Source organism: Leptinotarsa decemlineata, unplaced genomic scaffold, assembly GCF_025532065.1.
Source record: "Leptinotarsa decemlineata unplaced genomic scaffold, Ldec_3_MD MMD2_tig00000035_RagTag_RagTag, whole genome shotgun sequence".
Taxonomy (NCBI): Eukaryota; Metazoa; Arthropoda; class Insecta; order Coleoptera; family Chrysomelidae; genus Leptinotarsa; species Leptinotarsa decemlineata.
In genome coordinates, this window is record NW_027412540.1 from 24385835 (window position 1) to 24405479 (window position 19645).

General features: G+C 37.1%; 1 protein-coding gene across 2 annotated transcripts in view; it reads left to right on the forward strand.

The window, feature by feature from the left end:
* The window catches only part of kl-3 (dynein heavy chain 8, axonemal kl-3), a 126173-nt gene that overhangs the window by 55936 nt on the left and 50592 nt on the right, over positions 1-19645 (forward strand). For both annotated transcript variants that reach the window (XM_074172077.1, XM_074172078.1), the window contains exons 34-39: positions 3518-3636; positions 6191-6606; positions 8892-9239; positions 9290-9408; positions 10821-10983; positions 11037-11210. In XM_074172077.1, the coding sequence (XP_074028178.1) occupies positions 3518-3636; positions 6191-6606; positions 8892-9239; positions 9290-9408; positions 10821-10983; positions 11037-11210 (1339 nt within the window). The remainder of the gene's footprint in view (positions 1-3517; positions 3637-6190; positions 6607-8891; positions 9240-9289; positions 9409-10820; positions 10984-11036; positions 11211-19645) is intronic.

Consider the following 19645-nt stretch of genomic DNA (forward strand, 5'->3'; position numbering starts at 1 on the left):
AACATTAGCCGCGTTTTGTTTTCACTAACAGGCGACCATTTTGCATCAGCGTTCAGTCCGCGAATGACGCACGAGCAGACTGCACGCTCTTGTTTCTCACGACAAAAACATTTTTCGACGTGTTTTCATCTAATTTGGTGTTCTTACAAAAATAAACGTAACCAGGTAAGTGTTCAGTTGATCACTGTACATTTTTGTAGTGTGTTTTGTAGCGATTTTGGGTGTTATGTTTTGAACAAAATCACTGTAGCTATTGACAGTTTTTTTTAAATCTGTAATTAAAGCAATGTCAGTTATAGGGGCATAACGGGGACATGGTTACTGGGCAAGATGGGGTGTCGAAACAAGAGGAAGATGAGCTCGTGAGGTTTATTGAAGAAATGGAAAAACGTTTGTTTGGTTTGACCACCGTCGTTCTACGGAAACCAGCGTATCAGTTGGCGTAAAAAATGGCAAGGCACATAATTTTAACCGCGATAAAGAGATAGCTGGGCCTAGATTGGATGAAAGGATTTTTGAAGCATCACCCGGATTTATCCACCCAAAAACCAGAAGCTACATCTTCATATGAGGTTCGTTCTAACCTTGAGTCACAAACATATTTCCAACTGTTTGTAAATCGTTGACAACGCGCACGTCTGGTAAATATTGGTTTCTGATTAATTTGAAATTTCTGATTGGAACAGCTGATAGTTCAACTGAAGTTTGGCATGGAATTTCAACATAACCTTTAAAAATAATTTGGGAAAGTTTTTGGCTTTCTACTACTCCATCTTAATACAAAAAAAGGGGATGAAGGAATCTTCCAAAGAAAGGAAGGAAGTAATCAATTTGAAAATAAGTAACTCTATACATGGATGTGTAGATCATGCAAAGAAGTAACTTTCAGACACAAACTGAAAGAATGTCCTCTTGAAACAGCGACTTTCATATAAACATTGAATTACACGAAAGAAAAAAAAATTCTTTCGAAACAAATACTTCTATATGAACACTGAATTATACAGAAGATACTTTTCTCTACTCAGTTTGTATTTCAAACATTCCACAACGAATGTCACTCTTAAAAATATAACCCCTTCAATTCTTTAAAAATAAATCTAATCAAGTGTATTTCTGGAGAGTAAATGAAGGTTGCAGTATTTTATATCTCTATTCTATTTACTTATCAACATGGAACTGGGAGGTCACCGCAATAATTAATTTGTGTAATTAAAGATGTTCATATTATAGGTTCACTTAAAGAATTCCCAATTTTCCTGCGGCAGCAAATACATAATTTATTTCATAACAATTTTTGCAGGTTATGTTGTTTGTAAGTTGCATGAACATAAAACAGAAACAGTAATACGGGATACGCATGCTTCAGATTAATGGTTAGAAGATAATCCACAAACCATTCTGATAGATTTCGAACAGGTTTGAATCTTGGATGGAACAGAAAACTGATAGTTTACTAATGGTTGGAAACTCACGTTGGAACGCAATCACATTACTGCGCAGAATCCTGACTGTCAGAAACTGTTTCTGACGCTGGTTGGAACGAACCTATGGGGTTTAACAAAGGGGCTGTGGATACGTTCTATTCTTTGCTTGGGGAAGTATATGGCAAATATAATCCGACGCCAAACAAAATATGCAATTGCGATGAGACTGGAATATCATGTGTGTCTAAAACAAAGGAAAAAATTATTGCAGAAAAGGGAAGAAAACAGGTAGGATCGCTTTCATTAGCAGAACGAGGACAAACGATTACGGTTGAGATATGTTTTAATGCGGCTGGTACTTATATGCCTCCCATGTTAATATTCACTCGACAAAGAATGAAGCAGGAGTTATTGGATCGAGCTCCTCCAGGAACGACAGCAGAATGCAATGTTCGAGGCTGGATGACAACTGAGACCTTTATGACATGGTTCCAACGATTCGTCAACTTTTCAGGAGCATCATTAGCTACACCAGTCTTACTTCTTTTAGATGGTCATGTTACACATACGCAAAAAATTGAATTAATTGTACGCAAGAATGTAGGCAAGAATGGTGTCATAATGCTTTGCTTTCCCCCGCACTGCACCCATAGGCTGCAACCCTTAGATGTTGGCTTCATGAAACCATTGAGTGTATATTATGACCATGCTTGCACTAACTGGTTAAGGTCGCACCCGGGGCGTGTAATAACAACTTTTCAGATCAGCGAAATGTTTGCTGATGCTTATGTTCGAGCTGCAACAATGTCTACAGCTATTAATGCATTCAAAAAATGTGGCATATGGCCATTCAATCAAAACAACATTTCAGATTCTGATTTTTTAGCTGCATCAACAACAGATGTCTTATTGGCAAATGACGAGCCCGAAACAGCTCCTGCAACTGATGAAGATCAGCAACAACAACCGCCTTCCCTTGAAATTCCCCCTGCATCACTTTTTTCTGCCACGACCCCACCTCTCGAAAGATCTCCTATTTCACAGTCTTCACAAGGAACTCCTATCTCAGAGCCTCAGCCTGGACTATCACGACAAGATGATAGCCTAATCCGATCTCCGATCCGTAAAGTTTGTCGTGATTTAACAACGACTTTTGAAAATGCTTCTCCTAAAGATATCTCGCAATCCCAGCAGTGCAACAAAGAAACCAAACAAGAAAAAATTATCGCAGAGGAAAAACTGTTATTCTTACTTCAACCCCCTACAAAAACGAACTTGAAGAAAGAGAACGACTTCAACGGACGAAGAAATGTTCAAATCCATGAAAAAAGGCTTAAAGAAACAAAAGATCCAAAAAGTTCACTCCGACGTTGAAAATATAGATAAGGACGCTCTATGCATTTATTGCATGGACCTCAATCATAATTATTTAAAGTCCTCGGAAGGTTGGGTGACCTTTCAACTTTGTGGATGTTGGGCACATCCAGCCTGTGCAGGTGTAGATGACGACAATGAAGAAGAAATCCACATCTGCATATTCTGTGAGACAAAATAACTATGTACCCCGTACTGCCCCAAATTGGTACTCCATACTACCCCTACCCTGGGGCATGATGGGGTTTTCACTACGGTTTCGTAAAATTAAAATTTAAAAAAATGTTGATTGTTTTTATTCCAAATTCTATGCCTAATGATTCTCTAATGTGTTACCAAAGGGTTGTGATTAGTTTCAATTATTAAATATATTTAATAATTTTTTAATTGTTTATTTCCCTTAACGTCCCCTTTATGCCCCTTCTTCCCCTATCTATTGAATTTAATGACTGTACAGATTCGACCCCTAGGCAAGACATTCAAAATTACAAAGTTGAAGCAGGGCTGGACTCCGATAATTTAATGCGAATTGTATTAGCTTTGTATATAGACTAACCCTATATACAATGATAACATATTTGGTATTTTATGAGCTTCATCTCACAAACCGGTTGATTATGGCTAAAGATCATGTTTCTTGTCATGTATTGATATGTCAGTATTATTTCGTTTAGGTATTTTCATTGGTCTCCAAACTTTATTAACAAAAATTTCAGGCCATCACAGCACCTCAAATGTTCGGTAGACTGGATGTAGCTACAAATGATTGGACCGACGGGATATTCTCTACATTGTGGAGAAGGACGCTGAAGTTCAAAAAAACTGATTTTTGTTGGTAAGTAAAATTTTCCCAAGGAATCAAAATAAAAATGCTCCAGTAGTTGGTCATCTTGTAGGAAAGCAATATCTGATAATAATAAAGGTTGTGGAAACACATTATCCGCCATCCACGAAAAATATTTCGGTTTTTACCTGAAAGGCGTGCTTTTGAAGATAAAAGACAGGAAGTTTCACGGTCCAGAACATTCGAGAGTATTCGAGAGCTCTCCACAACCTTCTAGAACATTTTGGAACATTCTGAAACGTTAGTAATGTTCGGGAAGAGTCTTAAACGCCTGAAAACATTCTGAAACAGCCCAAGTCATTTCAGAACAGTCCAAATGCTGTGGAATGTTTTGGAACATTGTGGAACTATTTGAAGACTTCTTTGTATGCAGGGAGGGGGGGGTATTCGTTGATAGGACTGCCAAGATCCATAAATCTATTCTAATTTAAACTTCCACACAATTTCATATCAACTTCTTGAGCGAAACTGGTCAGGCCCTATCCCCCGAAGCCCCGATACATTCGGGAGGGCGCGCCAGCATTATCAACCAACGATCACTCCCTACACCGTGGGGTAAGTGATCCTTGGGTCATAATCATGTGCCCAGAGCAAGCGCAGTGAGCCAAGAATGACAGCCTTCTGCATCTGTCTGACAAAGATTTCTGCCTAAGAGTCTGCGGAATTCGAAGAGAAAATCTCGATATTTTATCCGTTTTTCATCCTCTTTTCCGACGATATTTGTGTCGCCAGGAGCTGAAAACTCCACGACAAATATCGTTTTGCTCTGGTAGTGGAGAAGGACTACATCAGGCTTATTAGCTTGTATGAGCCTGAAGGTGGGGAACGCATAGTTCCAATAAATTTGGCACTTCTCGTTCCCCACAACGGATTCAATATCCTCCGGAGCGTAGGGCAACACCAGTCTCTCGTCAATACCGTAAGAGTGTCGTAGATGGTAATATAGCACTCTTAGGGCCGCGTTATGTCGATGGATATAGGCCGAGACCGCATATGCTGGACATGCTGACAGCAAGTGCATTAGGGTTCCGGGCGCCCCGCGGCAGGCCCTGCACTTTGTGTCAGGAACCTCTATACCCATTACGTGACTGCGGTACACTAAGGTGTTGGAGACACCATCCTGGCAAGCCATGATGAACCCCTCAGTTTCCGACTTCAGCCCACTCGACCGGAGGAAAGCAAAAGTCAGTCGCTTTGATTAGCCAAGGTCTCCAATGTTATTGAAGAAGACCCCATGTATTGGCTTATCCTTGTCTTTCCGCAGAAGTGAGGTGATCTCTGCGGCTTTTATATGAGCTTTTTGCTGAACGGGTTTCAACTCGGTGACAGAGTTGTGGTCACCTCGTTCAGTGTCGAAAACTAAACCCAGTTCAGCAGCTGATCGGGCAGCTGCCCTAAAGAGAAATGCTCCAATTCCTGCTCTTTCATGGTCACGGACCATGCAGAGAAGGGGATCCGTATTCTTGACGACTTTACAGGCTATATCCAGTATCATTCTGTCATGTAGACACTCCAAAGTCAAAAGTCCACGGCCTCCCTGTTGTCAGGGGAAGTACAACCGTGGAACGGACGATTTGAGATGCAAACTTCTATAGAGATGCATTATTTTTCGGGTCTTTACGTCGAGTTGATACAGCTTTTCCCACTTCACTACTCCAAACGGAACGGCAAGCATATTTGTTTCAGCAACTTTGTTCTTCCCCGATAGTTCCTTTGACCAGATCTGTCGAAGTTTGTGCTTATACTTGCCGCGGAGAGAGTTCTTCACTGTTGTTACCTCTTGTGAGTGGCGTTGTTCCACCCCGAGGTAAGAATACCTCTCTCCGGCATCCAAATAGTGTAGGATGCTTCCATCTACGAGATGCACATCCTTTCCGTAGTCCCCGCATCGTCCTCTTTTCAGATGGACCATTCCACAATTGTCTATCCCGAATTTCATACCGATAGCATGCGTGTACTCTTCCACCAACTTCAGGGACTGATGGAGGTCCTTCTCTCCAGAGGCATAAATTTTAAGATCATCCATATAAAACAAATGAATGACCTTTTATCAAATACCTTACGGTAATCGATCCACGCCATAGAGAAGTTACCCTTATATTGTATCGAGTCCTGTCTAACACATCTATCGATGAGCAGGTTCTCTTTACATTCAGCGACACCTCTCTTCGACCCTCTCTACTCATATATCCGTTGGAACACTCGGTCAACTGCGGTGAGTATTCGTGTGTACAAGATGCTTGTAAACAACTTATAACACAAATTCAAGCATGTTATCGAAGACGTTCATTATTATTATTAGATCATCATGAAAAATGAGAAATAAAACTTCCTATGTGTTTTACCACTTTCATTTGTAACTAACTTTAATGCAGTTTTCAAACGAATACAGTTTTTTGTATTCCCTTTAAAAATGTCCTCGTAGGATAAATCTGCAGTAACTTCAGTTACACATAAAAATGTTATAAAAACATAGGAAATTTTGATTCTCATTTTTTATTATAAAAGCAACTCTCAATTCATCGACCGATATCTTTGTATCTAGGCTGGTTCTTGATGGTCCAGTGGATGCCGTCTGGATAGAAAACCTCAATTCAGTTTTGGACGATAATAAAACTTTGACGTTAGCTAATGGTGACCGAATAGTAATGGCAGCCAATTGCAAGTTAGTATTCGAACCGGATAACGTCGATAACGCCAGCCCAGCGACGGTTTCCCGGATGGGAATGGTCTTCATGAGTTCTTCCGTCCTTCCTTGGTCGCCGATTCTGGAAGCTTGGTTGAAAACCAGATCCCAACAAGAAGCGGACACACTCAGATCATTGTTCAATAGAGTGTACGGAGATCTACATACTTTCGTTCAAACTAGGCTCAAAGCGAAAATGTTCGTGAGAGAAGCTCTCTATATAAGACAGTGCTATGACGTTCTGCAGGGCATTTTGGACATATCTGATGAACCAAGTAAGATCCATGAAATTTGAATTATCATTATCAACCATTCATTTTCTTGGAAATATTAATTTCCTTATAAAAATCTACGTGAGGAAAATGTTTATAAATATAACATAAGTACTTTAAAATATTCAAGTGACGTATTCCTGAGACAATTTTAAGAAAAAAAGTCGATATGAACTTGTGTCCGAAAATGCTTCGTTTCGGAGATACGGGTTGTTGAAATTGAATTTTTTTGTTCGCTTTTTGAAAATAACTCTTGCAATAAATAAGTTATTTGCATGAAATTCGATACCCGGGGTTTTTTTGACGTGGGAAATCATAAACAGATTTTTTTTTATCAAGTAGGCTATGAAAGTTTGTTTATAAAAATAGAAGTTCGCTGTCACACTATTTATTGACAAATTCACAGTTCGGCGTTTATAAAGTGATTTTTTGGAAACATGCCCGACTTTACGAATGCTGAAATGGCTGATATGGTTTTTGCATACGGCTTGGCTGACGGAAATTCAAGCGAGGCCAGACGCATCTATCAGGAAAGGTATCCCCAACGCGTGACTCCTTGTGCAGCGACATTTGCGAATCTTTTCCGGCGACTTTCCGAATCTGGAAGTTTTGAAACAAATTCTACAGTAGGACGGCCACGGACTACAAGAACTGTAGAAATGGAGGAGGCGGTTCTCGAAGAAATTAGTGAACATCCAGAGATATACAAGAAAAATTAGTCAAACTTTGTATGTGAGTCACATGACAGTTTACAGAATTTTGAAGGGACAGCAATTATATCCTTATCATATTCAGCGTGTCCAGGCACTTACGCTACGTGATTTGCGACCACGTATCGAATTTGCTCAATAGCTTCAAAGAAATGTTAAACAACATCCGCAACTTTTATCGAAAATCCTCTTCACAGATGAGGCTAATTTTTCAAGAGATGCTATCATGAACTTCCATAACAACCACATCTGGCCGGAAGATAACCCTAAAGCGATAACACAAACTCATTTCCAAGACAGATTCTCTTTTAATGTATGGGAAGGCATAATTGGGGATTATTTAATTGGGCCCTATTTTCTCCCCTTACGTTTACCTACATTTTTTGGAACACGAGCTTCCCCAACTTATGGAAGATGTTCCCATTGGTCTCCGAAATCACTCTTGGTTTATGCACGATGGAGCTCCTGCTTATTTTGGTATGACAGCAAGAAATTTATTAGACGTAGCATATCCTCAACGATGGATAGGAAGAGGAGGCACAGAGCATTGGCCCCCGTGGTCACCGGACCTCAATCCCGTCGATTTTGTCCTTTGGGGACACCTAAAATCACTAGTTTATGCTAACCCTATTGAAAATGAGGAAATGTTGGGGGATCGCATCATAGCTTGCTGCGAAACGATAAGAAACACTCCGGGCATTTTTCAACGGGTGCGGAATTCTTTGATGAGGAGAGCAGAAGCTTGTATTACTATTGGGGGTCGTCACTTTGAACAGTTGTTGTAATAGTTGTTTCTTCTATTTTTATATGTTTATTTTCCTAATAAATAACATAGTACTTCTCCGAATTGTTTTTTTTGTACAAACTCCGAAATGTAGCACTTTCTAATTGAATAATTAAACCTGACAAATTTTTTCAATTTGGATTGAATAAGCAGTTCGATAATGCTCAGTTTAGAAGAAGTCTGTACGGGTATACTGCCTACAAAGTTTGATGAAAATAACTGAAATTGCAAAAAACTCACAAACACAAACCTAACATGTTTTGAAAAATTTCAACAGTCTTTTTTCATGAACAATACCAAATGTTTACTGTCAAAAAAGTTAGGGCAATTTGAAATAAATAATGACAGCGTACGCAGCGCCCTCTAGATGTTATATGAAAATGAATACGAAATTATGATTTCCCACGTCAAAAAAACCCGGATACCGAATTTCGTGCAAATAACTCATTTTTTGCAAGAGTTTTATTCAAAAAGCGAACATACAAATCAATTTCAACACCCCGTATCTCCAAAACGAAGCATTTTCGGACACAAGTTCATAGAAACTTTTTTTCTTAAAATTCTCGCAGGAATACGTCACTTGAATATTTTAACGTACTTATGTTACACCCTGTATTATGAGAACAGTTTTTTAGACTCGTCTCTACAAAAAGAGAGCTCAGAATTTTATTTTTATTTATATGGAATTTTATTTAGATTGAAATATTATAAAAGTATCTAATAAATGGAAATAATAGAGACGTTGATTATTATTTCAAATTTTTTGCGTTAAATTGCTGTCTTTGCATTTTTAGAAGTTTGGACGGACAAACAACTCGAACGTCTGTTTTTGTTTTCTACAATGTGGTCTCTGGGAGCTATTTTGGAATTAGACGACAGGGCCAAACTAGAAGAGTTCGCCCTGGCCCACCCGTCCAAACTAGACTGGCCGAAATGTAATGAAAATGAAACAATTTTCGAGTATGTCGTCAACCCCGAAAACGGCAGGTGGGAACATTGGTCGCGCAGAGTCGAGGAATTTGTCTATCCCACCGACAGTATATTAGAATTCACAAGTATATTGGTACCAAATGTGGACAATGTGAGAACGGCATTTTTGATACATACTGTTGCGAAACAAAATAAAGCTGTACTGCTCATAGGTGAGGAGTTTGAATTTGAATATTTTTTGGTGAGTTTTTCTGGTTTTCAGGCGAGCAGGGTACGGCAAAAACCGTAATGATAAAAGGATATACATCAACATTCGACCCGGAATATAAGTTGAACAAGTGTTTCAATTTTTCATCTGCAACAACTCCGAATATGGTGCAAGTGAGTGGATTTTTGGAAGCTTCAACTTTAAAAAAAGATCTGGTAAAATCTATTTTTCCGTTAATCAGCTGTCGCCCCCCTACGAACGATAACTATCAAAATTTGAAATTTGTGCGAGCCTAGGACGAACGAGGTCTCTCCTTTCAACGTGTAATTCCTAACGATAGAAAGGGAAAATCGATTGAACGACCTCGGGGTTTGAACCACCGGTACACACTACGGTCGATTGAGTGTGTCGAGCAAATCGCCCACGTAACCCACCAGGAGGTTGCGCTTTCTGCTTCGATAAGTTTATTGGGGTTTAAATTGGACACCATAGTCTAATCAACAAGTTCAAAAACATGAAAAATAGAAATAACAGTCCTAAAAATATGAGATAGCTCATTCGATTCGGAATCACCTCTAGAAAAATGTTTTTTAAGGATTTTTGTGCAGGTAAAAAATTGCAATTGTTATTGATAAAATAAGATTTTAAAAAATGGCAATTAGTTTTTCGTTAATAACTCAAAAAATATTAATATTTAAGCAATTTTGAAAAAAGCTCGTTAAAGAGGAGGAAATTTCCTATAAAAAAGTCCGGACTCCCGAAACTCCATCTCCATTATTTATAATTTTAATTTGACGTTGAAAATAGGGTTCCGCGCGGCTGTTACGGCATACGCGCGCTGCCGCTAAAGAGAGTTTATCAAAAGAAATAATTTTTTTTATAACATAAAATGTCATTTTGAAATTTAAAAAAAAATCTAGTATCTTCTTAACACTTGAATAAATTGAGTCCCGTAGAAAAAAAGTTTTATCACCATTTTTCAAAAAGTTATTCAATTGTTAACTAACAAATTTTTTCCCAATCTCCGTTGGCATAAATAATGGGATAAGAGGTATAAATAATTGGCCTATAAATTTTAAACTTCGTGGAGCTCTTTTGATATATATCTATATATATTTCATACGATAAATAATTATGAAAATTTATATATTTGGTAATTATGGTTTTTTATAACTATTGCAAAATGAAATATCTAAAAATTGTTGATGATTTTTTTTCAATTGATATTTAGCTATGTCTGTTTTCACATTAAACAATGGCAGTTACTAACATAGGATATGAATTTTTTACCTAATTTGTTTATTAAATTGTTTTAAACAAATAGAGAAATTCAATAATTAAAATTTTTTTTCGCTATTTCGTTGTCTAGAGATAATTATGATTTTTAAAAAAAATGTTTCTTAATTTTAATTTCTAATTGTTTAAAATCGCCGTCGCTTTTTTCACAATACTAATAGTATTACTCATTCGTTATTGTTTTAAGCTTATTTAAAAAAAATACTTTTTAGTTCGATGTTCTTTAAAATCGTGTTTATTTCGAACAGATCTCGTTCCATTATTTACCATTTACCATTATTTATTTCAGCGAATTATCGAATCTTATGTAGATAAAAGAGTTGGCACAACTTATGGCCCGCCAGCAGGTAAAACTTTAACAATATTCATCGACGACATCAATATGCCTGTCATCAATGACTGGGGAGACCAAATCACGAATGAAATCGTAAGACAGTGCATGGAGTCTGGAGGTGAGTGAAAAACCAATCTGTATTGTATTTTTAATGTCTTTCGTGCTCTTTAGGTTTCTACAGTTTGGACAAACCTGGCGATTTTTCATACATAGTCGACGTAATGTTTTTGGCAGCTATGATTCACCCTGGTGGAGGCAGAAACGATATTCCACATAGACTGAAACGACAATTTTGCGTATTCAATTGTACATTGCCCAGCATCGTTTCTATGGACCTCATTTTCAGTAAGGAATAATTTTTCTTGAAAACTATCATAAGCGATAAATAAAACTGCAGAAAATGAAAACCACACACATCTGAAAGGAAATGATAAACTAATGACTGAATTACAGAGAAAAAAATTATGTTTATCACGAGGCAGTATCTCAAATTTTTTAAATCAATCGTCAACAAGTAATTCTTGATCAATAATTTGTTTGGATTCCAAACGTTTTGATTCTCACTAATATCCAAATTTTTTTCTGCTTTCCATATTCAATTTTTATCATCAAAACAATCTTGAAAATGTGCAGAATCATTATTTTGTAATTTATTTTTGTATATATATTTTTTTCCAATACTACACATTTTACATTGATTGACATTGTAAGACAGAATTTTCAAATTTCAATCTCCGACAGTAAGTTGCTCAGTGAACCATTGTTTTCTTTCCTTCCTGTTATTCACAGCCTGTGCCTGAGGGTGCAGATGTCTGTCGACCCCAGCAAAACTGTGATAATCCCCTTCTCCAGGAGGAGAAAATTTGACGATCTAACGCCACTTTCCCTCAATGGTCAGGTCATTTCATGAAAAACTCACCTGCAACGCTCACTTGGAAAAAGTTTTACACAAAGCTAGACTGTCCCTATGGACATGTCAAAGGATTTGTGGTAAAACTTTGGGTTTAGGTCCCAAACAAATCCATTGGGTTCATGTGATGATTGCCTGGTGGCCGAAGGCTTTACAGAAAAAAGCCCTGGCGAAGCTCTCTGGCCATCGTAGGTGCCATCAGTACCACACCGTCAGCAGCCATGAAGATCCTTCCTCCACATTTTTCTGGAGAGAGAGGCTAGATGGACTGCATATAGACTTGTGCACATTGCCAATTTCACAAATCAATTTAATGCAGAGTGCAACAGACTGTTGGTTGACACTGGAAGTCACAGCATTCTGGAAATGACGTCTGACTTTATGCCTCCAACTCTCAACTATGAACTGCTTTATAAAGTACTGTTCCCGAATAGAGAGGACTGGATCCTCCGGAAGAAGGAAATATAAAGGGCAGATAATTGTTGGTTCACAGATGGATCAAAAACACCTTCTGGTTCCGGTGCAGGTGTTTTCAGTCGCAGACCGAGGGCAGATATATCAACCTGCCTGGGAACTTATACGACTGTATTTCAATCGGAAATTTACGCTATTGAATTGTATGCGAAGAAATTGGAAGAATCAAACCTCATACACAAGTCAATAAAAATATTCTCGGACAGTCAAGTGGCGTTGGAAGCTCTTGGCTCCTACCAAGCAACGTCTAAATTGGTGCCAAATTGCCAAAAACGACTCTCCTTAATAAGAAGACTTAACTGATTGTCTTCGGTCTGGATTCCTGGACATACTGGCCTGGAAAGCAATGAGGCTGCTGGCTCCCTTGCAAAGAAAGGTGCTGCAAGCAGCTTCATCGGACCAGAACCCGTCATTGGCATCGCTGTAGGCGTTGCCAAACAAAGATTGAACACCTGGATGGCAAGCAGATTTATGGACTTCTGGCAGAATCTTCCAGGAATGGCTCACTCCAAGGCGATTATTCACCCTTCGAAGCTTGATAAACAGTTGTTGGACTACAGTGGGGATGAACTACGATGTCTAACGGCCTTCTTACAGGTCACTGTCATTTGAAAACAGTGTGTGTCGCCTCTGTTTGTGCCTGCCCGCTGGGGACCGAATCTGGTTTTTAGAGTTCAGCAGAGCCATACTCTTCTGATCTGAAAGACCACTCACCATACAAATCAATCGGCTTCGTTATGAAGCTGGGTTTATTTGGTCGAGCCACAGGTGTGAGCCACAATAAACCCTTGCAGGTTGCGGTGAGGGTCGAATAGACCCTCTCACTGGGGACCTAACCTAACCTAAGGTAAGGATACCATCATTTTATGATATCATTTTGACAAACTGATGTCAGATGGTTTTTCAAAGTCCATTCGTTACTTCTTGAACTGCATAGCATCCAGATGATAACTTCGTTACATCTTGATATGTTTACTATTCTATTGTAGCTTCATACCTCAATTATTATTCATTCTACTGTGTCATGGTGTAATATTGATCGATAGAGAATTTTGTACTTTATACATTATACTGTTCTCCACCCTGGTGGAGACTGACCTATGACAAACAGTTCGTGAGAAGGCGAAAGAACTGAAGGTCAGCTTCAATGCAGTTTTTGATGGTTTATAAAGTATTGAAAAGGTCAAAAAGCTCGGAAAGCAGATGACCCACGATTTGAACGATCGACAGAAATTATCACTTTTCGAGGTATGTTATAATAATAATAATAATAAATTTATTCATCCTCAAAAGATCATTCACATGATTATAGGATATGTCATAAAATACAACACAGGAAACAGTGAAAACAATTTTACTTGTGATATACTGTTTGGAACCTTTGGTGTAGTAATGAATATTACTGGAGTTTTTTCCCAACACCAATAACTAAGTAAAATCTACGTGTTCCATTATTCATTTCATTGTAGGGCAATAATCTGAAACATTGTAAAAACATGACTCTACTAAGTGTGATTTCAATTTGGCCTTAAATTTCATGAAATTTTGTTCACCCTTAATGCTGATAGGAAGACAATTATAAAATTTAATGCCGGTAAAATTTGGAGATTTCTCGTTCAACGAGCTGGTATGTTTTGGGATCCTGAGGAGGTTACCGTTTCTAGTAGGGTACTGATTCAATTTGAATTTGTCAATATTTTGTTTAACATATAATGGTATTTTATATATAAATCGATGGAAGTGTAAGAATTCTACTCTTTCTAAAGTGATTTTTACATGTTTCATTATGTGGAAGATTGTATATGAGTCGTATAATTTTTTTTGCAATATAGATACTCCAGAAGCATCGACTGCATTCCCCCAAAGCAATACATTGTATGAGATATGGCAATAAGCTATGACATAGTAAATACTTAGTAATTGTTCTGCAGAAAGAATATTCTTTAGCTGTAGAATCGCATAGTAACTACTACGTAACTTTTTAATAACATAATTAATGTGGGTCTTCTAGCTCCTGTCTTCATCGAGATATACTCCCAAAGACTTTGTATGTTCTGAAAACTCAATATTGGGAGAGGTGTTCAGTGGCTCATAGGCCGTCACTCTATTGGAAAATTGAATACATACCGTTTTTTCGCAGTTGATAATTAAAGAATTCCTATGACACCAGTACGTGAATTCTTCAGTCAAAATTTGGAGTTCATCCTCCAGTTCTTCGAGAGAGTTGGCTTCCGTAGTTATTGTCGTGTCATCCGCATATAGAATGATATTGTTGGAACTTACGTGACGTGGCATGTCATTTATATAGCACAGGAAAATCAACGTCCCCAATATGGAACCCTGAGGAACACCTAGTTCTATTTCTTTTAGAGGAGATTTACATCCTGCGATATTCACTAAAATTGTTCTTTGTTTTAAATATGAGGACAGCCATGACAAGAAATTACGACGGAATTCAATATCTCCTAATTTAGATGAAGTAACATTTGTATTTATTGAATCAAAAGCCTTTGATAGATCGAAAAAAAGTGCGCCCACGTACTTTTTTTGATCCAGCGAGGAATATATGAAATTGGCTGAAAGTGAATATATGATGGACGACTCTCATAGTTATAAATGTTGCAAAAAGCCTCTCAAATATTATGTGTGCACTAAATGCTTCAGTGTTTTTCACCAAAGTTGTATCATGCGAAAGAAAAAAACGATTACCTTTATTAGTGAGAACAAAGTGATCTGCTGTGGAGCTGAAAATGAAGAAAACACAAACCAACCTGACAGCGTTCTCGAACAAACTATAAGAGATCTGGTGGAAGAGAATCACTGGAAATGCAATTATATTTCCAAACTGAAAAAAGAAAATAGTGTGTTGGAAAGTGAAGCCCTTGAAATGGAATCAAAACTCAATGAACAGGTAGAAGTCCAACGACAACAGATTGAAAAACTGGAACAACAAATCACCTCGCACATACAAAAACTGGCTGATAAATATCTTGAAACAAAAACGATAGAAACTCAAACTGATGAAAAACATTTGACCAAGGAATTCCTATCAGACATAGAACAGAAAAGAAAAGAGAATACCCTAGCAAAAAAGGAAAATTTGACTTCAAATTCCAATGAGTCACCAAGCAAACATATACAGGGGGATGGACAACGGAAACCGATAAATTTACACATTGACAAAATTCTAGAACAAGAAGAAAATACAATAGAAGTGACTGAGATTCCAATCCCAACAATTATACAGAGTATTGACCAAGGTACCCAAACTAGAAATGACAGAATTTACAAAGTGGAAGACGTAAGATGTAAAAGAAAAAGGAGGAAGAAAAGGCAGTCCAAGAAAATTAATTCCTTTGAAGTTGAAATATTAAATGAGGACAATATTCAACTCAATGAAGAAAATACTGGAAAGTTGGCCCCTCAATCACCAGAAACTGAATCAAAGGAAACCAGGTCAAAGTCTATTGGAAACCAGACCTCACAAAATACCCTATTAGACGATGAAGTGGTGGTGAATCTAATAACCGACGAAATAGGATCGAACGTTAGTGATGACAGGTCACAGACAGATTCATTAAAAAGAATAGTGATCTTGGGAGATGACTATTCAAAAAACTTTTCCATGGCCCTGGAAAGTCGTATGGGAGAACGCAAGTACTCAATGTATGAAATATTGAAACCAAATACAGAGCTATCTGAATTAACAAGTAACTTGTTCCAAGACACTATTAACTTAGGGCAGGATGATTATGTTATCGTCATGTGCAATACCAACAATATAAGCAATAGTCGTAGTCTAAATCTAGCGCTGAAACAAATTTTACCAATAAGCAAATTCACAAACCTCCTTTTAATTATTGAAAGAAATAATATTATTGACCAAAAGTTGCTCAATTCTATCAATAAAAGGATCAATGAGTTTAGGAAACATAATCATAACTTCTCTCTCACATACATAAGCGACGTCAGGGAAAAAGGAAGTAAATTCGATGTACTTACAAGGGTACACAGCTTCCTTACTGAATCTAATAAATGTCTTGTTGTAAAGACAGTGAAAATACAAGAAATCGACAAGGCTGAGATTCCAAGTAGATACCTCCACGAATCTTTTTTATTGGAAATGCCGCTAAGCCAAGAAAAAGAGTAGTAAATTTGAATCTTCCAGAATGTATATATAATAGTAAATTAACCCTGCTTCTCATTAACATACAGTCAATTCGAAACAAAATTGATGACTTATATATTTATTTAGAAAATCTTGATTTTCCAAAATTAGTATTAGTTACAGAACACTGGCTGAAACCACAGGAACCAATAATTGTACCAGGTTATAAATGCATCTCTAGATTTGACCGAGTTACGGCTGAACATGGAGGAACCCTGATACTAGAGAATGTAAATGAAGATACATGCTCCTTTGTTAAGGTAGAAAAATTCAGTAATTTGTTGGAGGAGAAAAATTTTGAGTTCTCCTTGGTGTACTGTGAAGCGTTTCCCCTGTATGTTCTGTGTATCTATAGAACGCGAGATAACAATAAAACCCCTTCCGAAGAAATGACCATATTTTTCGAAAAGCTCGAAATACTGCTGACACATCTTCCAATGAATTCGAATATTGTCCTAGCAGGCGATTTGAATATAAATTTTGAAGACAAATCAAATCGTTCCTGTCAGCTTCTAGAACAGTTATTAGACTCCTTAAACTTAACCATGCACGTGCAATCCGCAACACATATTTGCCGGAGTACATCTACTATAATAGACTATTTCTGTTCTAATTTGGATGAGTCTAAGGTAACCTGTTCAGTTTTGTCAGCAAATCTCTCAGATCATGAAGCCGTTCTCAGTATACTCAGCTTCCCTGGTAAAGGCATTTCTAAAAAACATAATATACTTGGGCGTATATTTTCTAAAAACAACTATTGCAAATTTCAAAAGGCCTGTGATCAGGTCAACTGGAACAGAATCATACATATGAACACATATTTGAATACACTCAGTAATATTTTTGAAAGTGCTTTCCCTATCACCAGAATCCGAAAAAAGGTAAGGAAACCTTGGATAACGAAGGGCATCAAAATATCAGCCAAAAATATGCGCTCATTGAACTACATTAAAAAGTTTAATAAAGAGGAACACCTACAAAATTATTGCAATAGGTACCGAAGTGTATACAACAGTGTCATAAAACAGGCTAAGCTTTCATATTATCATACCAGGATTAATACTGCCTCCAATATAGCAAAGGAGAGCTGGATTATTATAAATGAAATCCGTGGAAAGAGCAAAAATCAAATCGATGAAATCAATTTGAAACCTGACTGTTTCAACGATTACTATTGCTCTATCGCAACTAAACTTACTAATGACATTTCCACTAACATTCATATTAATCCAATGCAATATCTTGAGAATGTAAGAATTGACGAAAACTTCTTTTTATTTCCAACAGACCCAGATGAAATAAAGAGTGCTATGAAGGACATTAAGAACAAAAAGGCATCTGGAGCTGATGGTTTGTCTATAAATATGCTGGAAAAATTGCCCCGGCAGCTATTGACGCGCTTACTGATATAATAAATGAATCGTTTGTCTCGGGAACATTTCCAACAATACTTAAATCAGCCATGGTGATCCCAATTTACAAAGGAGGGGATAGGGAGGATCCATCAAATTACAGACCAATATCCCTTCTATCTACTATTGCAAAAATTATAGAAAAATTAGTAAAGAAGAGACTCATGTCATTTGTCATTAAACATAAAATACTAAATGGTAACCAATACGGTTTCCAAACCAACAAAAGTACAAATGACGCTATCTATAACTTTTTAGAAAATGTGTACACTAATCTCAATAATCAAGAAGCGACCGCGGCGGTGTTCTGTGACTTATCCAAAGCTTTTGATTGTGTGAATCATGGAATACTGTTGCAGAAGCTTGAGTACTATGGCATCAGAGGCATATCTCATAAATGGATGACATCTTACTTGCAAGACCGGGAACAATATGTGAAAGTTTCGGGTGCAGTATCTGAGGAAAAAAAATTGACCAGCGGAGTTCCACAAGGTTCTGTCTTGGGGCCCATATTATTTTTGCTATATGTGAATGATCTCACGAACTTGAATATTAGTGGTAGGTTCACTTTATTTGCAGATGATGCAACTATAGAGTGGCACACTAAAGATAAGAATATTCTCGGCCAATTGATCTCCTTAGATCTAACTGAAATAAAAAGGTGGTGCGATGCCAATCAAATGGTCTTCAACTCTAAGAAAACTAAAGTGTTATCATTTAAATGGGACATCGACAAAATACAACTAGATAATGATACACTTATGAAATCTGATAATTACAGATTCTTAGGTGTTGTATTGGACCATAATTTAAAGTTTGATGAGCATATTATGGCAATGGCAGAGAAATTGTCATCTGGGTGTTATGCTATCAGAGTTATTAGAAATGACATCGGTTATCTTATTGCTAGAAAAGCCTACTTTGCTCTCCTGGAATCTCACATCAGATATGGGATAGCATTTTGGGGAGCCTGCTCGCAAGCGTTGTTCTCAATGATCTTTAAGCTACAAAAGAGAGCACTGAGATACTTATGCCATGTTAATCACCAAACTTCATGTAAACCCTTATTTACATCTCAGAGGATACTCACGTTAACATCAATATTCGTGCTAGAATCAACTAGTTTAGTTCATAAGCATAAACTACATTTATTAAAATCTGACACTGCACGTAATACTAGGGCAAATGGCCAATATATACCTTTATCAGTCCCCAGAACCACCCAATACCAAAATTCAATTGTTTACAATGGTACGAAAATGTTCAACCATCTACCGAAGCAAATTAAAAATATTCATAGCACTCCGAAATTCAGAAGGGCTGTAAAAAATTTTTTAATAACAAGACCGTTTTATGATTTGAGGGAATTTTTTGAACAAAATTTTGAATAGTTGTGACAGCAGTACAAAATATGTCGTATCTATGTCTCTCACTAAATAGTTTTAAAGGTAGGTGTGTATGTATGACTATATATGTATGTACATATTAACTGTATTAAGAAATCAAACATTTTATAAAATTATTATATGTGTGTACATGGGTCTATGTACGTGTATATGTGTGTATATGTATATATGTCTGTGTGTGTGTATATATGTGTGTATATATGCGTATGTGTATGTATATGTGTATATATGTATATATATTATTTTAATGTTTTTATCATCTGACAATTCTTTCCTGTTTTGTATTTATAACCAATTAATATAGAATAAATTAGGGAAAACTGTTTTTATTTCTATTCTACTGTATTGTTGTGAAAATATTTTATAGAAACATGACTGTATATATACATTAAGTACATCCACTTTTAACA